This window comes from Taudactylus pleione, unplaced genomic scaffold, assembly GCF_031769625.1.
Source record: "Taudactylus pleione unplaced genomic scaffold, aTauple2 ptg000333l, whole genome shotgun sequence".
Lineage (NCBI taxonomy): Eukaryota > Metazoa > Chordata > Amphibia > Anura > Myobatrachidae > Taudactylus > Taudactylus pleione.
In genome coordinates this window covers 5,774,985-5,795,265 of record NW_028284734.1, presented here as the reverse complement: position 1 = coordinate 5,795,265, position 20,281 = coordinate 5,774,985, and the positions used below count along the sequence as shown (strand labels likewise).

At 44.8% G+C, this 20,281-nt stretch overlaps 1 protein-coding gene across 2 annotated transcripts in view; it reads left to right on the top strand.

Moving 5' to 3' along the window:
* ARHGEF28 (Rho guanine nucleotide exchange factor 28) overlaps positions 1 to 20,281 on the top strand; it is a 287,796-nt gene that overhangs the window by 117,295 nt on the left and 150,220 nt on the right. For both annotated transcript variants that reach the window (XM_088443751.1, XM_088443750.1), the window contains exon 5: positions 15,066 to 15,249. In XM_088443751.1, the coding sequence (XP_088299877.1) occupies positions 15,066 to 15,249 (184 nt within the window). The remainder of the gene's footprint in view (positions 1 to 15,065; positions 15,250 to 20,281) is intronic.

The window sequence follows — 20,281 nt, the reverse complement described above, 5'->3', positions numbered from 1 at the left end:
CCGCTGCTCCTTCTGGTTCTGGACCATCGTCCTTTCGGTCATCTAGGGCCCAGGGCAGGCCCAAACCACAGTCGTTTCCTCGACAGGCTGGCCCTAAGAAATCGGTCAAGCCCCGGAAACAGGCATGGAGTACCAGACGTCCGGCCCCCAAGCCAGATGACAAGCCTGCGGCCTGACGGTCCGAGTCTCCCCTTGGGGGATCCCAGGGTGGGAGGCCGCCTGCTGCAGTTCTCCCGGTGTTGGTCGTTCACCTCCAGAACCCAAGTGTCTGTCGTAGTGGTCTCCCACGGGTACGCCCTCTCCTTCCGGCACAGACCCCCGGCTCGATTCTTCACCACGGGTCTACCATCAGACCGGAACAAGGCTACGGAGCTGCGGAAGGTATTGCACACTATGCTCCAGGCTGGAGTTATAGTGTCTGTTCCATTCTCCCAGAGGGGCCAGGGTTTCTATTCAAATCTATTTTTGGTACAGAAACTCAATGGGTCATATCGTCCGATTCTCAACCTCAAAGCACTCAACAAGTCTTTGCGGGTCCCGAAGTTTCGGATGGAGACCCTACGGTCCATCATTCTGGCGCTGGAACCTTGGGACTATATGGTGTCATTGGACATACAGGACGCTTACCTGCATGTCCCTATTCTTTTGCGCCATCAAGAGTTCCTTCGGTTTGCAATCCACAGCGACCACTTCCAGTTTCGGGCGTTACCTTTTGGCCTGGCGACAGCACCACGTGTTTTCACCAAGGTGATGGCGGTCATGGCGGCTTCTCTGCGGCTGCAGGGAGTCCGCATGTTGCCGTACTTGGACGACCTGTTATTGGTGGCAGGATCTCCAGAGCTCCTGTTACGCCACTTGGACCTGACCATTGCACTGCTGCAACGGCACGGCTGGCTAATCAACTGGTAGAAGTCCACTCTAATCCCGTCTCGGAGGATTCTGCATCTTGGAGCCTTATTGGACTCGGGACAGCATAGGATCTTCGTGACGGAGGACAAGATCTCTGCTTTACAGTCAAGGGTGCGCAGTTGTCTGCACAGCCGCCGGGTGTCCTTACACTCGGCGATGAGGTTACTGGGCTCCATGGTGTCGGTGTTCGACATGGTGGAATATGCCCAGTTTCACTCCAGACCTCTGCAGCACCTGTCCAAGTGGAACGGGCTGCCTCAGTCTCTGAAGTTCCAGACGATTGTGCTCACCCCGGAGGTTCGCCTGTCCCTTGCGTGGTGGTTAAAGACGACCCACCTCAACAAGGGACGTCCGTTCTGGGTTCCAAATTGGGTCCTGTTGACAACGGACGCCAGTCTTCGGGGCTGGGGAGCAGTTTCGGGTCCACACTTGTTCCAGGGCAGGTGGACGCCGACAGAAGCAGAGCTTCCAATAAATATCTTGGAACTCCGTGCGGTCTTCAATGCTCTCCTGCAGGCACAGCGGTTTCTCCAGGGTCACCCGGTGCAGGTCCAGTCGGACAACGCTACCACCGTGGCCTACATAAACAGGCAAGGAGGAACTCGCAGTCGGGCGGCTCTCGTAGAGGTCTCTCGGATCCTGGTTTGGGCGGAGCGCAATCTTCCGGCCATATCAGCGGTCTTCATCCCGGGAGTGCTAAATTGGGAGGCGGACTTTCTAAGTCGCCAGGACGTTCATCCAGGGGAATGGTCCCTGCACCCGGACGTTTTTCAACTACTGGTGGACAGGTGGGGTCTTCCAGAAATCGACCTCATGGCGTCCCGGCACAACAACAAGTTGCCGGTGTACGGGTCTCGCACAAGAGACGAAGGGGCGTCTCTGGTGGATGCTCTGTCCGTCCGGTGGACGTTCAGGTTCGCATACCTGTTCCCCCGGTCTCCCTTCTTCCACGGGTAATCCGGAAATTCAAACAGGAAGGAGCGACGCTCCTGTTGATAGCTCCCGCGTGGCCCAGACGGCACTGGTTCTCAGACAGTCCTCTGCGGTTGCCGCTACGACCGGACCTTCTGTCTCAGGGCCCTTGTCTTCACCCGGACCTGACTCGGCTGTCTTTGACGGCGTGGCTCTTGAGACGGCCATGCTGAGGTCCCGGGGGTTTTCCAGCTCTGTGGTGCGTACCATGTTCGAGCTCGGAAACCGTCTTCCGCGAGGATATACCATCGCGTGTGGCATACGTTCTTCCAGTGGTGTAGACCGAGAGGTTATGCACCGCGGGAGTTTCGTCTGTCTCGGATTCTCGCCTTCCTGCAAGCGGGACTAGATCATGGGCTTCGCCTTGCTTCTTTGAAGGTACAGGTTTCGGCCCTATCTGTCTGGTTTCACCGTAGGATTGCTACAATCCCGGATGTGCACACCTTTATGCAAGGTGTTCTCCGTATTCAGCCGCCCTTTGTTCCACCTGTGGTGCCTTGGGATTTGGCTGTGGTCCTGAGGGCTCTCCAAGGACCGCCGTTTGAACCACTGGGCTCAGTGGATATTAAATGGCTAACAGCTAAGACTGTTTTCCTTCTGGCCATTGCTTCGGCCAGACGTGTTTCTGAGTTAGGGGCTCTTTCTTGTAGACCCCCTTTCTTGGTTTTTCATGGGAACAGGGCAGTGCTCCGCACTCGGCCTGAGTTTCTTCCCAAAGTTGTTTCCCAGTTTCATGTTAACGAGGAAATAGTTGTTCCGGCCTTTAACTCACCGGGTCTTTCCGTGGGTGAGGCCTCTTTGGATGTTGTGCGGGCCTTAAGGACTTATGTTGACCGCACTTCTTCGTTTAGGAAGTCGGACGCTTTGTTTGTCCTCTATGGCTTCCGTAAAAAGGGTTGGCCTGCTTCAAAGCAAACTTTGGCAGCCTGGATCCGTATGGCTATTTCTGAAGCTTATCTTCATGAAGGCCTACCGGTCCCTCCTTCTCTGAAGGCTCATTCCACTAGGTCTGTGGGTCCTTCGTGGGCAGCTCGACGTGGTGCCTCGGCAGTTCAGATCTGCAAGGCTGCTACGTGGTCTTCTGTCCATACCTTCGTGAGGTATTACAGGTTTGACACCTTCGCCTCTCAGGATGCTTCCTTCGGGCGGCGGATTCTCCTTTCTGCACAGGAGCGTCCCCACCCTTAAAGGATACTGCTTTGGGACATCCCCAAGGTATCCTGTGGATACCCTATGGACCCTGAAGTAGAAAATATGAGATATGGTAAGAACTTACCCTTGTTATCTCTATTTCTACGAAGTCCATAGGGTTCCACAGGACTCCCGCCCTGTCGCACCTGTGCTGCAGATGGGCTTTGCTCTGGTCACCGGTTTTCCGTCTCCCTCTGGTGAGAATGTGATTCTTGTATGTGTCCAGATCTTTGTTCTCTCTCTTCCTTCTCCTCCTCCGGCCTATGGCTTGGTAACTAACTGAGGTGCCTTGGCCCGGGGGCGGGGTATAGGAGGGGGACCTAGTGCATCCTGGGAGGCTGAAAGCTTAACTCTTTGGTGCCCTGCGACTGACGTCACACCTATACCCCAAGGTATCCTGTGGAACCCTATGGACTTCGTAGAAATAGAGATAACAAGGGTAAGTTCTTACCATATCTCATATTATTATGCAATGTCTTTTTTTTTTATTTTTTTAGAATGATTTGTGTAATTTTCTTACTTCACATAGATGAGATATTTATTAGGCCAAAATTATTCCTTATATGGATATATTCTGAGAGTAAAGGGTCTATTTATAATACAGATCCTCATACATCTAGCCTCCTTGCCCGTTAAACAGCCCTTCTAGTCGCGCCAAGCCGAGGCGTGACTCTGTAGCACTGAGCATCTTTTCGTGCGACTGTTTACCTTCAAATGCATCTTATTCACACAGTGATGCAAATAGCACAAGCAGCTTCTGCTGATTAAAATGATATGCAGCATGTCTATGTTCTCTGTGCGTCTGCGGGTGTATCCACATGTGAAACGCTACTTAGCATTTTACATGCAGATACGCCCAACGCTAGGGGGTAAGTATCCATGTAGCCTGGGATAGGGGGCTTAGGGTTAGGCACCTCCCCCGGGGAGGGTTAGGCTATGGGAAAGGGGGGGGGGGTAGGTTTAGGCACTAAGAGGGGAGGTTAGGGTAAAGGCCCCCATACATCAGCAATTGATTGTGGCAATTCTGCAATCAATTGAAAAAGGGAAAGATTTTTATACACAATCGATTGCAAATTGCACAATTGTTGCAATCAGTTGCTGATGTATGGGGGGACCTTTAGGCACCCCCCGGGAGGGTTAGGTTTAGGGTGCAGGGAGGTTAGGTTTAGGCACTAATGGGGGGAGATCATGGTTAGGCACCCCTAAAAGTGGGTTAGAGTAAGGAGGGGGGGGGGAAGGGTAAGGAATAGTAAACTTACCTCTGCTGTCGGGATCTCCTCCTCCGGGCCGCCAGCGTCTGAATTTGAACCGCCGGGCTCACGTCCGGCGGTCAAACTTACTGATTCCATCATTTTAATCAGCAGAAGCTGCTTGTGCTAGCTATTCACATCACTGTGTGAATAAGACGCATTTGAAGGTAAAAAGTCGCACAAAAGACGCCTGTCGCTACCGAGGCACATGGAGCTCCCGCGTTGTGTGGCGCGACTTGTACCGCATGGAGAATAGATGTATGTGGAGACATCTTTACGATGAAAAGCCATAAATCCTGCAAAAAACAGTTTTAAATTTTTTTACTAATTTATTATTGACGTCTGATGTTTTGTAGTATCTGCTACTTGAAGCCCAAATCCAGGCTTTTAGAGCAATGTGCATGTTACAAATACGCAGTAAGGACCAGGACTGATCTGCAAAGATGTAGTCCTGTTCACTAAGGCTGAAGGTGCATACAGATGTAAAGATTTTCTGTCCAACCATCCAACTAGTTGATCGGTTGGAATGAAAATCTGGTAAGGTATGAAAGCAAATGACAATCAGCAATTTGCTCCCAAACGCCCGAAAATGGACAAAAACTGTTTGTTAAATGTTTGATCTAAACAATTTGTTCAAACTTGTCTGAACGACCATTTTCATCTGTTTTCTGCCATTTAGGAGCAAATTGCTGATTATCATTTACTCTCATACGTTACCAGATTTTCATTCCAACCAATCAACTAGTTGGATGGTTGGACAGAAAATCTTTGTGTGTATGCAGCTTAACCCAGACGGGCTAATACGTACATGCTTTTCACTACTGAATCCGGAGCTCAGAACATAATCACTCCCCTTCTGCTCTCTTTTTCTGGAGAACCCACATTCAATTTGAATCACTTGACTGCAGAACTCACAGCATCTCTCACTTTATACTTCTGCCACCAGGGGGCATTACACTCAAATGCTTACCCTTCATCGTCCAGCCATATTGGGCCACATGTGAAGCATACTGTACCTTTTTTTTTTTTTTTTTACTTTCAAATTTATCTATAAATATCCACTAAGGCTAAACCTAAAATATGTAACTTGTCTGTTATTAACGGTGTGTGTAAAAAAAAAACCTGAGGACTTTGCAGGAATAAAATATATAACGTTATTGTCCTGATGGAAGATTTTTCTTTCCTTAGACACGGCATAGCAGACAACATCCCCATTGGCAGAACTGAGGCATATTATGCCACACCTTCCCCAGCTATACTACACATTTCTGCGGCACCACACACTTTTGGAAAGCAGGAGTGTGCTGCTAGAATCGGCACTGATTGCCCATATGACATACCAGACTATCTGATCCTATTAAAATACTCATGTTACAGTCTGTTATATCCTTCACCTCCCAGCTTGCATTGGACTGTATAGTACGTAGTATTAGTTACTCTTTTATTAGGAAGAAATGATATTTGAATATTAGTTTTAGATTCCGTGGTTCATTAATCTCTTTGTAGAACAAACAAATTGATCCTTGGAAGAATCTTTTGCAAATAATTTTATTAAAACATTTCTGCTATCGTCATTTACTGCTTTATATTTAGTTTGAGTTCTACCAAATTTTTGTAAGCTTGCTGTGAAAGGTTCCCCATGGTAGCACCCATGCTGTCCCATCATCACCACCCCTTAGAGACCAGTTATTGACCCATACTCCCATTTGGTTTTATCTGTGCAACAGCTTTATATCTTTTTTTTTTTTTTTTCTTTAGAACAATCATATTTTAGATAGCACTGTACAAAAACTCCAATGACTCACATCACATTAGTCTGTGGGCTCAGTACTGGAGTGGAGGTGGGGTGTGACCATACCTCATTGGGAATATAGAAATACCCTACATTTCCCACTGCAGTGGCGTCACCAGACCATCTACATACAATCTGCAAGCATGCAGAACTCGCTGTAAAGAAAACTTACAAACGGTTATTAGCTCCTGTCACATTGCCATCTATTGAGGTCAGGATAGCAGCTGCCTAGATATTTTACTCACAGCTCTGTCATGTAGCAAGTCGGCTGCAAAACTGAAATATGGTGCTCACTGTGGTCATCTTCTCACTGGTGCTCACTGTGGTCATCTTCTCACTGGTGCTCACTGTGGTCATCTTCTCACTGGTGCTCACTGTGGTCATCTTCTCACTGGTGCTCACTGTGGTCATCCTCTCACTGGTGCTCACTGTGGTAATTTTCTCACTGGTGCTCACTGGGGTCATCTTCTCACTGGTGCTCACTGGGGTCATCTTCTCACTGGTGCTCACTGGGGTCATCTTCTCACTGGTGCTCACTGATGTCATCTTCTCACTGGTGCTCGCTGTGGTCATCTTCTCACTGGTGCTCGCTGTGGTCATCTTCTCACTGGTGCTCGCTGGGGTCATCTTCTCACTGGTGCTCGCTGGGGTCATCTTCTCACTGGTGCTCGCTGTGGTCATCTTCTCACTGGTGCTCGCTGTGGTCATCTTCTCACTGGTGCTCGCTGTGGTCATCTTCTCACTGGTGCTCGCTGTGGTGATCTTCTCACTGGTGCTCGCTGTGGTCATCTTCTCACTGGTGCTCGCTGTGGTCATCTTCTCACTGGAGCTCGCTGTGGTCATCTTCTCACTGGTGCTCGCTGTGGTCATCTTCTCACTGGTGCTCACTGGGGTCATCTTCTCACTGGTGCTCACTGGGGTCATCTTCTCACTGGTGCTCACTGGGGTCATCTTCTCACTGGTGCTCACTGGGGTCATCTTCTCACTGGTGCTCACTGGGGTCATCTTCTCACTGGTGCTCACTGGGGTCATCTTCTCACTGGTGCTCACTGGGGTCATCTTCTCACTGGTGCTCACTGGGGTCATCTTCTCACTGGTGCTCACTAGGGTCATCTTCTCACTGGTGCTCGCTGGGGTCGTCTTCTCACTGTGGTTGTCTTCTCACTGTGGTTGTCTTCTCACTGTGGTTGACTTCTCACTGTGCTTGTCTTCTCACTGTGGTTGTCGTCTCACTGGTGCTCACTGGGGTCATCTTCTCACTGGTGCTCGCAGGGGTCGTCTTCTCACTAGAGCTCACTGTGGTTGTCTTCTCACTGTGGTTGTCTTCTCGCTGGTGCTCACTGTGGTTGTCTTATTACCGGTTCTCACTGGTGAGCTCACTGTGGTTGTCTTATCACTGGTGCTCACTGTGGTTGTCTTATTACCGGTTCTCGCTGGGGTCATCTTATCACTGGTGCTCACTGTGGTTGTCTTATTACCGGTTCTCACTGGTGAGCTCACTGTGGTTGTCTTCTCGCTGGTGCTCACTGTGGTTGTCTTATTACCGGTTCTCACTGGTGAGCTCACTGTGGTTGTCTTATCACTGGTGCTCACTGTGGTTGTCTTATTACCGGTTCTCACTGGTGTGCTCACTGTGGTTGTCTTATCACTGGTGCTCACTGTGGTTGTCTTATTACCGGTTCTCACTGGTGAGCTCACTGTGGTTGTCTTCTCGCTGGTGCTCACTGTGGTTGTCTTATTACCGGTTCTCACTGGTGAGCTCACTGTGGTTGTCTTATCACTGGTGCTCACTGTGGTTGTCTTATTACCGGTTCTCACTGGTGTGCTCGCTGGGGTCGTCTTATTACCGGTGCTCACTGGGGTCATCATCTCACTGGTGCTCACTGGGCTTGTTTTCCACTGGGGTCATCATCTCACTGTAGAAGTGAAGTGATTTGAGGAATGAAAAAACTTAAAAAAAAAAAATATATATATATATATTAAACCCATGCACAGCATAAGAGTAGTGCAATACTTACCTTAAATACTTACCTTATTAGCGATCGGGATCTTCACCTCTGCCGGGATTCCGCTGTCGGGATTTGAAACTCATGGCCGGCGGTATTACCTACTGCAACCCTGTTACAGCTGTTCTGCTGTTAAAAAAATGAAAAAAGTGTGTTTTGAAACTTTTGTATTAATAGTTATTTATTATGAGTCATACTTGTAGTATTCTACAGCTTTGAAAGTGTCTCTTAGTGATCCTAGAGAACTATATAAACTATCCCTGACAGATGTTTTCAGCCATTTCTTCCATTCCAGTTTCTTGTAGTGTAGCCCAAGCTGGACAATGTGTGACACTATAGCTGCTGTAGAACTGCACATCCCAGCATGCCCTGCCACAATTTTACTGTTAGAGCATGCTACAACTGGCAGAGCTTGCTGAGATGTGTAGTTCCACAGCAGCTGGAATGCCACACGTTGCCTACCCCTGGCTCAGCCAATAAGAGATTAGTCCTTGTTATTGTGAATTATCAAAAAAAGGGAAGTTGATGCATTTCTCCTGTCATTTTGTGACTAAGCTAATCCTGGCGCTTGGGCAGAGCAGCTGGGCAGTGTGAGGTTTTGCCTTTGCTGTCTCGTGGCACCTGTTTTTCTCAGGTAATATAACTTTGCAGGCACAAAACAGTATCTGCCACTGCTTTATCACATGAGGGGTTAAAGAAATGTGAGAATAAAAATAAGATCTACAAAACGACCTATTGTGAAACGTAATAGTTAGCCTTAAAGGGACCTCTCATTTTTAGACAAAACTTTGTTGTTCACAGACAGCCCCTTGTACCATTTCAGTGGGGGTTCATTGGGCATTCCGTAAACAGCAAAGTATTGTCTGCACCATGGGCGTAACTACCATAGGTGCAAGGTGGGGGAGCTGCTATGGGGCCCAGAACTGATCTTCCTTGTCAAAGTTACATGTGTTTTATATACATGTTTCAGTTTTTCACCATTGGGTGGTACATAGAGGCCCTTACAAACTTTTGTTAAGGGGCCTTCATATACCTAGTTATGCCCATGGTCTACATTCTACAAATGTGATGTCAATCTCTGGCCCTTCAGCTGCAGTGGAACTACACATCCCAGCATGCACTTCCAGAGTTTTGCTATTAGGACATGCTAAAACTGTGGCCGGGCATGCTGGGATATGTAGTCCCACAGCAGCTGGAGGGCCCGAGTTTGACACCACTGCTCTACAAGGATGCTAACCCAGGCATGGCAGCCTTGGGAGCAGGTAGAGTACAGTCCAAGCAGTTGGTATAAGGGATGTGTATAAAGAAATCAGTAGGCCGGGCCCTGTATGTTGGCAAAGTAAAAATATCACTTTGCATTTTTCATTTCAAAATATCTGCAGAAAAACTATTCCCAAAAGTAGGGAGCGTACTTGCACCTATGTATGCACATGGCGGTTACATAGCGTTTGCGCAAAAGCTATGAGCTTGCCTATATGAGAACACCTCTGGCTGAAAATCACATGTTGGTCTCTGCCTATTTCATCACCCTCTGATAAACTCTCGGTGCCAACATTATAGGAGAATCTAAAGAACCCCTAACAGGAAATACTATTCTCCACAGTGTTAGCTCATCTCCCAGAATCTACTACTGTGTAAGTGGGTGTAATCTCATTCAGATGGAGAGAGCAAAAGGTTAGTTGCTGTCACATATTGCTGAGTAAAAAATGTTCTCAAGAAACTGTTCCTAAAATACACCCAGCCATCTGCTCCGCTCAGTGGACATTTCTCCAGGGATTTGGGAAGATTCTTGATAAACATCCTCATGTCTTTTAGTTTTTCTTTTTTTTTAAGCGATAAACAATTGTTTAATGAAGAGGCAATTGCTCAGATATTATAAGGGTTCTATGATCATGTCCAGAGGATCGCAATCGGTAACCAACGATCGGTAAACCTCTCCGTTTTCAGCCCGATGGTGATGGCTTTCCAATCCGATTTCATGAGGGTGATGGTGGCAAGACGGCATGCCCCAATGGCGGCAAGATAGGAAAACTTTGAAATGGCCATCCCTAAATTACGCGGCATGGAACTTTTTGTAAACAACCTGCTTTATAAAAAGAAGCCGTCAATTGCAATATAATGTTATAAGAGTTTAAACAATGTTACTTGAACTTGTGATGTTGAAATGAGCATGTACTGTGTGTGTGTATAATGTATAATATATATATATATATATATATATATATATATATATATACATACATACATACATACATACATACATGCGGCCAGAGGGACATTTAAAGGAGAAGCTAAATTTTGTAATCCTGTAAAATCTATTGCAGATAAAATAAGAACTATCATAAATAATTTAGCTTTTTAATCTGAGCAATCCAAACCCCTGACATTGGTAACGATGTGGGGTGTTGGATGCCATGTGCTCTTCCCTATACAATGTCTGCCCCATGAAGACACGAGACTTGTTCTCTCTTCTAGAGTGTACATAAAAGATGGTTAACGATGGCTAGGTTGTCCATTTACAATAGGGGTGGGCAATAAGCTGTTGTATAACGACACATTCCAGCATGCCCTGCCACAGTTTTGCTATTTGGCTATGCTTAAACTTTTGCAAGGGATGCTGGGATTTGTAGTTCACCAACGGCTGGAGGGCGGCTTATTGCCCACCCCTGATTCACAGCATGAATCTTGATGGTCTGTTATGTACATATATAAAGATAAGAGTTAAACAAGTCAAAATAACATGTTTGGGGGACAAAAAAAAAATCTATAGCTAATTTCAGAGGGACAGGACTATTTGGGTAAAATCTGCTATTTTTCTTTCAAAAGAGAGATATCGATCAAACCTTTCAGAGTGATGAAATGGAGAAGCATCGCAGCCAATCAGCTTCTGTCATTTCATAGCCTGGGCTAGATAAATGACAGTTACAGGCTGATTGGTTGTAGTATGTGCCTGAGATCTGGGCATCTCAAACTCTGACTTGGGAAATGTTAGAAAATATCAGTGTTTGCAACCTGAGTGATAATTTTTTATTTATGGACATTCCAGGATTCATTCAGAGTTGGAGGCAAATGCATTTTGTGGGGTTTTCTCTTCACAAAATGTGATTGACAGGCAGAGACATTTAAGGGGTGGGGTCGGCCGGCGTTCTTGGAAACTGGGTGTGTCCGCCCCGTTTTCCGGGAGTGGTCAGTCCAGGGACTGCGTGGACGTATGCAGCCTGCTGGGCTCACAAGCCAGCCAGCCAGCTTCATTATGCTGTGGCTTACTCAGCTGCCCTGGCGCCATCAACCATAGCGATCATCGACCACCGATGGTTGTGATGGTGATCCCAGCCTGTGACCTCCATCACAGTGCTGGGATCGCAAATGCAGCAGAGGGTGTCATACACCTCCTGCTGCATTTGCTTTATTGCAAGGATCGCAATTGCAAAGCTGCCTGCGATCCTTGCTGAATCAGGCCCTATGTTTCAGCAAGGAACGCAGTAGCTTATATGAATGCAATTGGCCGATTGTTGCTTATTGCGCATGCATCGCAGTGCACGAACTAGCCATTGCGATCGGGTCTATGATCGCAGACCCATCGCAGAGTGATCGACAGGAAGTGCCGTTTGTGGGTGGTGGCTGGGGGGGTGGTTGGCTGAACGCAGGCGTGCCAGTGTGTTTCAACGGCGTTGCAGGGGCGTGCATAAATTAGCCTCTGCAATACCATATGCAGCCTGAAGCCTCAGTGTGCGCTGAAGTAAGCAATTTCTGAGTGAGGTCTGACAATCCTTAACTGTGCGTGAGGCTTCGATGGTACTCTATTTGTACCAATGATTTCGCAGTTTTGCTATATATTACGAATGTGCGTGTAGGTGAAGTGGGTGTTGGCATTGCGATCGCTATGGATTAGCATAAATTTGTAGTAAAACTGCGTGCGCGTTGCTATTTTGCGATCCGTAGTGTTTTAGGCCCTCTCTATGCTTATAGAGGCGTAAGTGGGTGGGTTGAAGCTCCGTATGTTGAGTGCAGATAAGAGGCGTGTCTCATGCGGGTGCATCTCTCCTGGTGCAAGATCTGTGCTGATAATAATCATCACCTGCACGGATCTTGCATTACCTATATAAAAAAAATAGTGCCCCTTCTCCCTAAAAATACAACTAGTGCTGGTAGTGGTGACATCAGGGGTACAATATTGTGGGATTCCCCCACCACAGTGTCAAACCATCCCTATGCTGGTCAGCTCGGAGCTGTATTTCCTATGTGGATCGGGACTGCAAAATAAATGTGGATGATACTAGGGCTATTCCCTCAACAGCGGGTGTTGGGTTATAATTACAGATGAACGCTTCGGTTTCGTCTCGTTCTGAGATACAAACTTGGCGGTACGATCTGAGCCAAAACCGAACCGTACACCTCTATTTATTATAAATTACTAATAGAAATACATTCCTTTTTACTGGTGAATTATGGGTCCCATAATGCCAAGGCATATTTTATAAGGTTGAGCATGTTGGTGCTTGTAGTACTATAACTCCGGCAAACTCATGGTTGCATGGTATGGGTTTGCATGGTATGGGTTTGCATGGTATGGGTTTGCTGGAAAAAAATGTGTCCTTTGCAAAGGTGATTTTATTTTACCTTTTTTGTTTTTCAATCTTTTTACAATTTTATATTTATTTGTATTTATTCATTTGAGCACAGGTGGTTACTTTCTTAGATTACAGAAAATAGTCATGACTTGAAGCGAACATTTCTTCCAATCTGCACAATATTATAAAATGTGATATGCCTTCTGCCTTTAATGTACTTAAGGAGCCCCAAGTGCCAGCATGCCCTGATATCCAGGAGATGCTGTGACCTATAGTGCACTAAGGAAAAATGAAGGGGGTCAAGAAAACACTAAATAAAAATAAAATAAAAAAACATTTTCCCCATGCAGCCCACTTCGTCCAATTTATTTGTAACCTAATTCCAGGTGTAATCTATTTCTCTGTCCTATTATGTGTAATGAAAGAAATAGTGTTGCAAATTAAAGTGCCAGTGCTGTGGAGGGCTGGCGTGATGCGGCAAGCCGGCCCAGCGCAGCAGGGATGCGTCACCGCTGGCTTCTCCGTTAGCCTTGTGCACACTGAGACCTTGTTACCAGTGCGCTCTCTGTGACTCCGCTGCAGCCGATAGCCAGAGCTCATTCCTAAGCTCCGCCTTCCGGCTCCCGCAGTGTGTGTGTAGGAAAATAATTCCTCTCCCATAGTGGCGAGCGCGATGACGGTTGGATGGCAGTGAACCACGAGCGGGGCTTCAGGTAAGTACAGTGTTGTGTGCCTGTATGTCATAATGTGTAAAAGTGCGTACACACTGTACGATATCTATGAACAATATGAATGATAGAGATATCGTTCAATGATATATCGTTCACTTTTATGCAGTGAACGACCAATGATGCGCTTTTCCACATGAACGATAACGATATCTGTGATTGTCCGTACATGCTGGCCAACTTGTACGATATTGTCAACTTTGCCTGTTCAGAGATGTGGCAATATGACTGCACTGAAATGTATATTTGAAAGATATCTTTCAAGTCGTTGGTGGTACAGATCGTACCGTGTATGCGCAGCTTAGGGGGCATTACTACTGTGGGCTTTATGTGTAAGGGGCACTACTACTGTGGGCATTGTAAAAGGGGCACTACTACTGTGGGCATTTTATAAAGGGCACTGTGTCTGTGGGCTTTGTGTAAAGGGCACCACTACTGTGGGCATTATGGCCCTGATTCAGAGCCGGACGCTCTGACCAGAGCGCTCGCTCTGAATCAGGGCCCACCTCCATAAATATGGAGCGTCCTCCTGGACGCTCGTATAGCTGTGGGTCACCACCCACAGCATATACGAGCGTGCAGGATGATGGTCGCGATGGTCTTGACCATCGCGACCATCGCCACTGCGAGCAGAAGCCTGCGGTTGAGTTTCTCAACTGCAAGGCCAGGAGTGATTTTGGCTCTATTAGAGCCAAAATCACTCCCACTGACATCACTAGTGATGTCAGTGGGGCCGGCTTCTGACGGTAGGCGTTCCCTTGGGAACGCCTCCGTCTGGCAGGCACGCCCCCGGCACGCCCACCAAAGGGGCGTGCTGTCAATCAACATCGACAGCACGCCCCCTTTGATCAGACACTATGAGCGAAGGAAAGTCCTTCGCTCGTCGCGTCTCGCGCATGCGCACGACGGAGCTCCCTCCGTCGTGCGCATGCGCAGTGCAGACCATCGACCCACTTGCGAGCGGACAGCCGCTCGCGAGTGGGTCTGAATCAGGCCCTATGTGTATAAGGGGCACTACTACTGTGGGTATTTTGTATAAGGGGCACTACTGTGTGGCATTATGTGTATTAGAAGAGTATCACCTGTTGATAAATCTGGCTTAGTTTTGCCAAGGTGTAGAGCTTGCTATGAAAGATATGGAAGTACAGTGACGTATAAGGTGAACAGTGTGATTGCTTGACCTTGTGTTATCCACTTTATATTGCTATAATACACCTATTGTGCTCTACACATGCATAGGTACTCCTCTAGTTAATATGTGAGCTTTGGGGTGTGTGTCTAACGTGACAAATTCATTGTTTTGGTTTCATGGTCTATTTTTTTTATTATTTTGCAACTTCAAATGGAGAATGTATAATTCATTACCTTTTTTCAGTTAGAAATTCTCAATATTGTCAACTTGTCATTTTCAGCTGGGAAATGACCTTCACGTCTGTTACACGTTATCATGATGTTAGTTATGCATTTCTTGCCTTTTAAGTAAGCGGTATCCCGTACATAGGTATGAATGGGATCTACGCGAGTGTACTATGTCCCAGTGCCATGAGCATCGTTAACCACTGAGCCAATGGTTACCCACGTTTGGAGGAACTGCTGACTTGTTCACTAGGCAACAATGTAACCAGTTACACGTGTTTGTTTTACAGAGCATCTTTGTCATGAAACCCTGTTACATCTAACGATGAGATGGGGATTGACAGAACTGTCACATTACCTCATGTTTCTGCCTGGTGGGACTTCTGCATTGAGTAGAGTGAACAAGGAAGGGGAGACCCCAATAGAGCTTGCTGTTCGGAATGGTCACACCAAATTGGTTGAACTTATAACACAGTGAGTAGTGCTGCAAAATTAGATTCCATTTAAATGATTATTATTTATTTATATAGACCAAGCATATTCCATTGCACTTTACAGTTGGTAAGAAAACCGTAATAAAATGAGACTGGTTAATAATAGACAGAGAGGGAAGAGGACCCTGCTCGCAAGTTTACAGTGTATGGGGAAATAGGCGTTTTTTACATTGAGAATAAATGCTACTATTAAATATTGGTCAAGCCAGATTGCAGAAGGTCATGGTGGGCTGTATAATGTAGGATGTGTGAGTATAGAAAGAGAGCATGTAACATTGTGTAGGACAGATGTAATTTGGTAGAGTAGCTTATGGGGTTTATGTGGGTAAATTGTCTGAAGAGATGAGTTTTCAGGGAACACTTGAAGGGCATGTAGGCTAGCAGTAAGTCTTGTGTGATGGAGGGCGTGCCACAGTGTGGGCGTAGCTCAAAAAATGTCTTCTAATCAGAGGCGGATGCTCTGTTTGGTCTTCAGAGCAGATCAAAAATAGCAGGGGGGGGCAATAAAACATTAAAACATTACCGTAACTGTACCTTTTAAACTTGTTTTTATTATTGCCGGGAAGGTAAGCTCCCCGGGGATTAGCGCCGTGTATCACAGCCCCAGCAGCTGGGACACAGCGATCAGCACATCCCTCCTGTATCTGCCCGCACCCAGACTCCGATTGGCTAGTTAACCAGGAGTTTGGGGGCGCTGATTGCTGTGTCCCGCCTGCAGCAGCAGATGTGATACACTGCGCTGATCTCTGTGGAGCTTCTCTAACCGGCAATATTAAAAACAAGTTTAATGGTACAGTTAGGGTGATGTTTTATCCAGCATCCCTCTATTTTTTTTTTTCATCCCCCCCACTGAGCAACCACCACTGCCTGAGTGGTCGGGCTGGGAGATCTTTTGATATGAGCTGTAACAGATACATTTTGTTGTAGTTTGGTTGCTATATGTAAGCAGAAGTGTATTTAATTTTGAATATGGTAAGATACAGGTAAGAAGAATGTTTTGTGAGGAAGATCAGTCAAGCGGCTGTAATCTAAATTGATTTTAGTGGTGAAAATCTGTTTAGGGGAAGACCAGTAAAGAGACTATTGCAATAATCATTGCAGGAGATAATTAGTGCATTAATTAAAGGGTTTATGGTGCCTTCTGTGAGATATATGTACGTATTCTGGACGAGTGAGGTCACTAACTACTATTGTCAGGTGGGAATATTGAGTTTGAAGTGGTAAGATGTCATCCAAGATGTAATGTTCAGTGATGTGGGTCAGCACGGGTGGTGAGAGCTGAAGAGCTTAGGTAAATTTGTGTATCATCTGCAGTCAGATCATACTGAAATCTAAAGGGCTGATTAGTTTTCCAAGAGACGTGGTATAGATTGAGACAAGCAGAGGACTTCGAACTAAGTCTTGCTATACGCCAACTCAGATTGAGTGGAGAAGTGAATCCAGGGAAGCGAACACTGAAAAAGCGATTTGATATGTAGGATGAGAACAAGGAATGAACTGTGTCCTGAAGACTTAGCAATTGTATCATTTTGTATGAGAAGAGAGTGGTCTCAGTGTCAAATGCAGCTGAGAAATCCAGGAGAATTAGAAGAGAGTAAGGACTTAGTAGTGATCCAATCATTGACTATAATAGTTATTGTAGTTTCTAGAGTGTTGGGAATGAAAGCTAGGTCCAAAAATTTGGATTGAATGCATGCAAGGTAGGCATAGGCAAGTCTCTCAAGCAGCTTGGAGGGGCAAGGGAGCTGTGAGATGGGACAGTAATTTGAGAGTGTGTTTGGGTCAGACTTTTTCTTTTTTTCTTTTTTTAGATTAGTAGTAATCAAGCATGCTTTAGTAACCTTGAAATATACCAGTAGAGAAACATATTTTAGTTAAGGTTGGGATGAGCACATATTGCAGGGCTTGACTGATTTGTGAAGGTATAGGATCTAGAGGAAAGGTATTAGAGTAGGAAAATAACAGTAGATACTTCATCATTTTGTGTGGTCAAATGAAGAGGGAGCGGCAAAGGGTTCAGGGATGGAATTGAGCAGGTTGATGGCTGTGGAAGAGCATACCATTTCATGTCAGATCTAAACAATCCTGTCCTTGAAGTAGGAAGCAAGATCTTGGACACTGATGGTAGACAGCGGGTTTGGTGCAGGAGAGGTGAGTCGAGATTTACATTTATTGAAAAGGTACTTGGGGTTAGAAACTTGAGATGAGAGATTGGAAGTATGCTGGTTTGGCAGTGACGAGAACCTTTCCATAGGAGTGACAGATTGCATTACATGTGAGGAAGTGACTAGGTGTGTGAAAATGATGCCAATGATCTAATTTACAAGAGAGTATTTGTAGGTGTCGTATTAATTTAGAATGCCATGAACGACTTCTAGGCTGATGTGCAGTGTGGAGAGTAGTTGGAACTACTTCATTAAGAATTTGTTTCTAGGGTCTTGTTAAGCAATATCAGAAGAAGTAGTTGTAGAAATTGGTAAGAGAAATTGTTGCAGACAGGTCGATAATTGTTGGAAATTAATTGAGTTAATGTTTGAGTAAATTTGGTAAAGTTCAATAAGTAATGGAGGAGAGCTTGCAGGTTATAAGGTTGTTACTGGAGAGAGGGAAAGGAGTGTTAATTAAATTAGACACTGAGCATAGTCTAGTGAATACAAGATCAAGGCAGTGGCCCTCCCTATGAGTAAAAGAGTCCACTGTGAGAGTTCGAGACAGAAGGTTAGAGAGAGTAGTTTGGAGGTACAGTAGACTGTGGACTATCAATACGGATGTTGAAATCACCCATGAATATGATGGGGATTCCACTGATAAAAAAAATGATGGAGACAGTCATAGAAGTGTTCAACAAATTGTTGATGTGATTGATCACAGCAATGCGCAGAGAGAATGGGTTGAAATTCCTGATAGCATGTACTTTAAAAGATGTGAGCGTGAGTGATGGATCATTTATACCTGGGCGAAGCAGAGACCACTGTGAAAAAGAGTTGCAGATTAGGAAGCTTTTGATTGTTTGAGCCATGTTTCTGTTATTGCCAGAAGGTTGTAGTTGTTTGAGATAAAGAGGTCATGGATGGATTTTAGTTTGTTACAGATAGGGCATGTAGATTATAAGGTACATTTAAGTGATTTAGAGGGTGATCGAACACGGGTGATTATGTTTTAGGTTTGCTGGATTTGAAGTGAATAAGTTAAATATATTTTAGACATGTGGGGGGACCTGGATTGGCAATATAATACCAGTTAATAGTTGTAATTGTAAGATGTGTAGATTTTAATTTGTGTGAACAGATTGGGGATGCTACAGTTAACAAATACATATGGGGATAAAAGTTCATGAGTATTAATAGAGTGGAGTGTTGTGGAGGCAGTATGGGGTGTGATGCTGGGAGATGAAAGATGATATGGGGGGGAATCAATTAGCAGCGATAAAACGTAAACTTTTTGTGCGATTAACTTCTCAAACCGATCACCCGTTAATTTCACTTTTCGTCTGTATGCACGCTTCCGTTTTTCGGACAGTTCAATAAGTAAAATAGTCTACCAGCATTCGCATGATAATTCTTGCAGGTTTTACCTGTGACTAGTATAGGTGAAAATGGGGAAATCACTCTGTACTCCAAAAAAAAGGCAAACCTATTTAGGATAACTGTATAGAGGTCTATTAGTGGCCATAATAAACATATTTGAGGTTCTTAAATTGTGTCAAATGACTGTTATAAGCATTTTTCTAAAACAGTTAAAAAATGATAGACAGCAAGTGGTTGGGTTTTTTTGCTGAATAAATGTTCTACTTAAATTGGGGTGCATAAAAATGCCTACAATTATATATTTGTGTCATTTTAATACACTTTATAAGATTGTTAGAGGTGTATTTTGAAGTTGTTGTTTTTTTTAACACTTGTCCCATTTATACAGCGCCCCCATATACAGTACCTGTCCCTCATCAATTAATCTACTTTGCACATTTTCACCCCCAAAATGACATCAATATTGGCCAAATTAAGCGAATTAAAAATATTTAAATATTTTTGTTTGCTTTATTAGTCATTAATGAGAATGTCGCAGTGGTTCTGAATAAAGTACCAACATTTTTACCTTTTTAAAATAGGAATTTTCCTCAACTTTTCACCTGCTCAGGAGGTTGTGATGAGAAAGCCGCATTAAATGCCATCATGAATTATTGCACGTTAACTTGCGGGCTAATTGAATAGGGCGAGATGGTTGTTTTTCTCCTGAAAATAACTTTTACACACTTTTAACGCCAAAAAATGATTTATTGTGGCTAATTGAATTCCCGCCTATAGTCTAAGATAATGCCATGGAAGGATTTAAAAAATTTTTTTTTTTTATAAATTTATTCTTGTCCGTTTTAAAATAACAGGCAAGAAACTATTGCAAATAAAGTTAGCAAGAAAAATACAGTATAAAGTTACGTATTTACATTTTCCAAGATATTGAGATAAGTGGTGTAGTGTCACTGTAGCAGGTGTAGATTTGTTAGATTTATGCAGTTCATTTATTTGTAATTTGCAACCAAAAATAAAATGTTACAGCGCATGTGTAACTGCTGGAATAAATTCAGAAAATGGGATCAAAAGTAACAGGGTGAGAGTTTAGAAAATGTGAGAATTTCGCAGTAAACTCTCACACTTTTTAAACTCGGCCAATTTAATAGAGGCCGAGAACATGCAAACTCGCATTTTTTGTAGACTAAAAAAAACTCTCTCGCAAACTCTTATCCAGATGTTTTCCCATTTTGAAGATAAAACTCGACCAATGTGAGAGTTTACTGCTTTTTCGGATGATTTTCGAGTTTATGGAACAGGGTGATATTTTTAGAGACATATTCAGAATTTTGCTTTGTAATTTCTGCACTTAAGTCCTTGTGATAAATTTAATGGCCTACGAATTGCAAGCATCAGCAAGATCCCGGTGAGTCTGGCCAAAGTGACAAACATTTAACCACTTAACTGGCTAATATTTTTTGGAATTGTATTATTTTTTTTAAACCC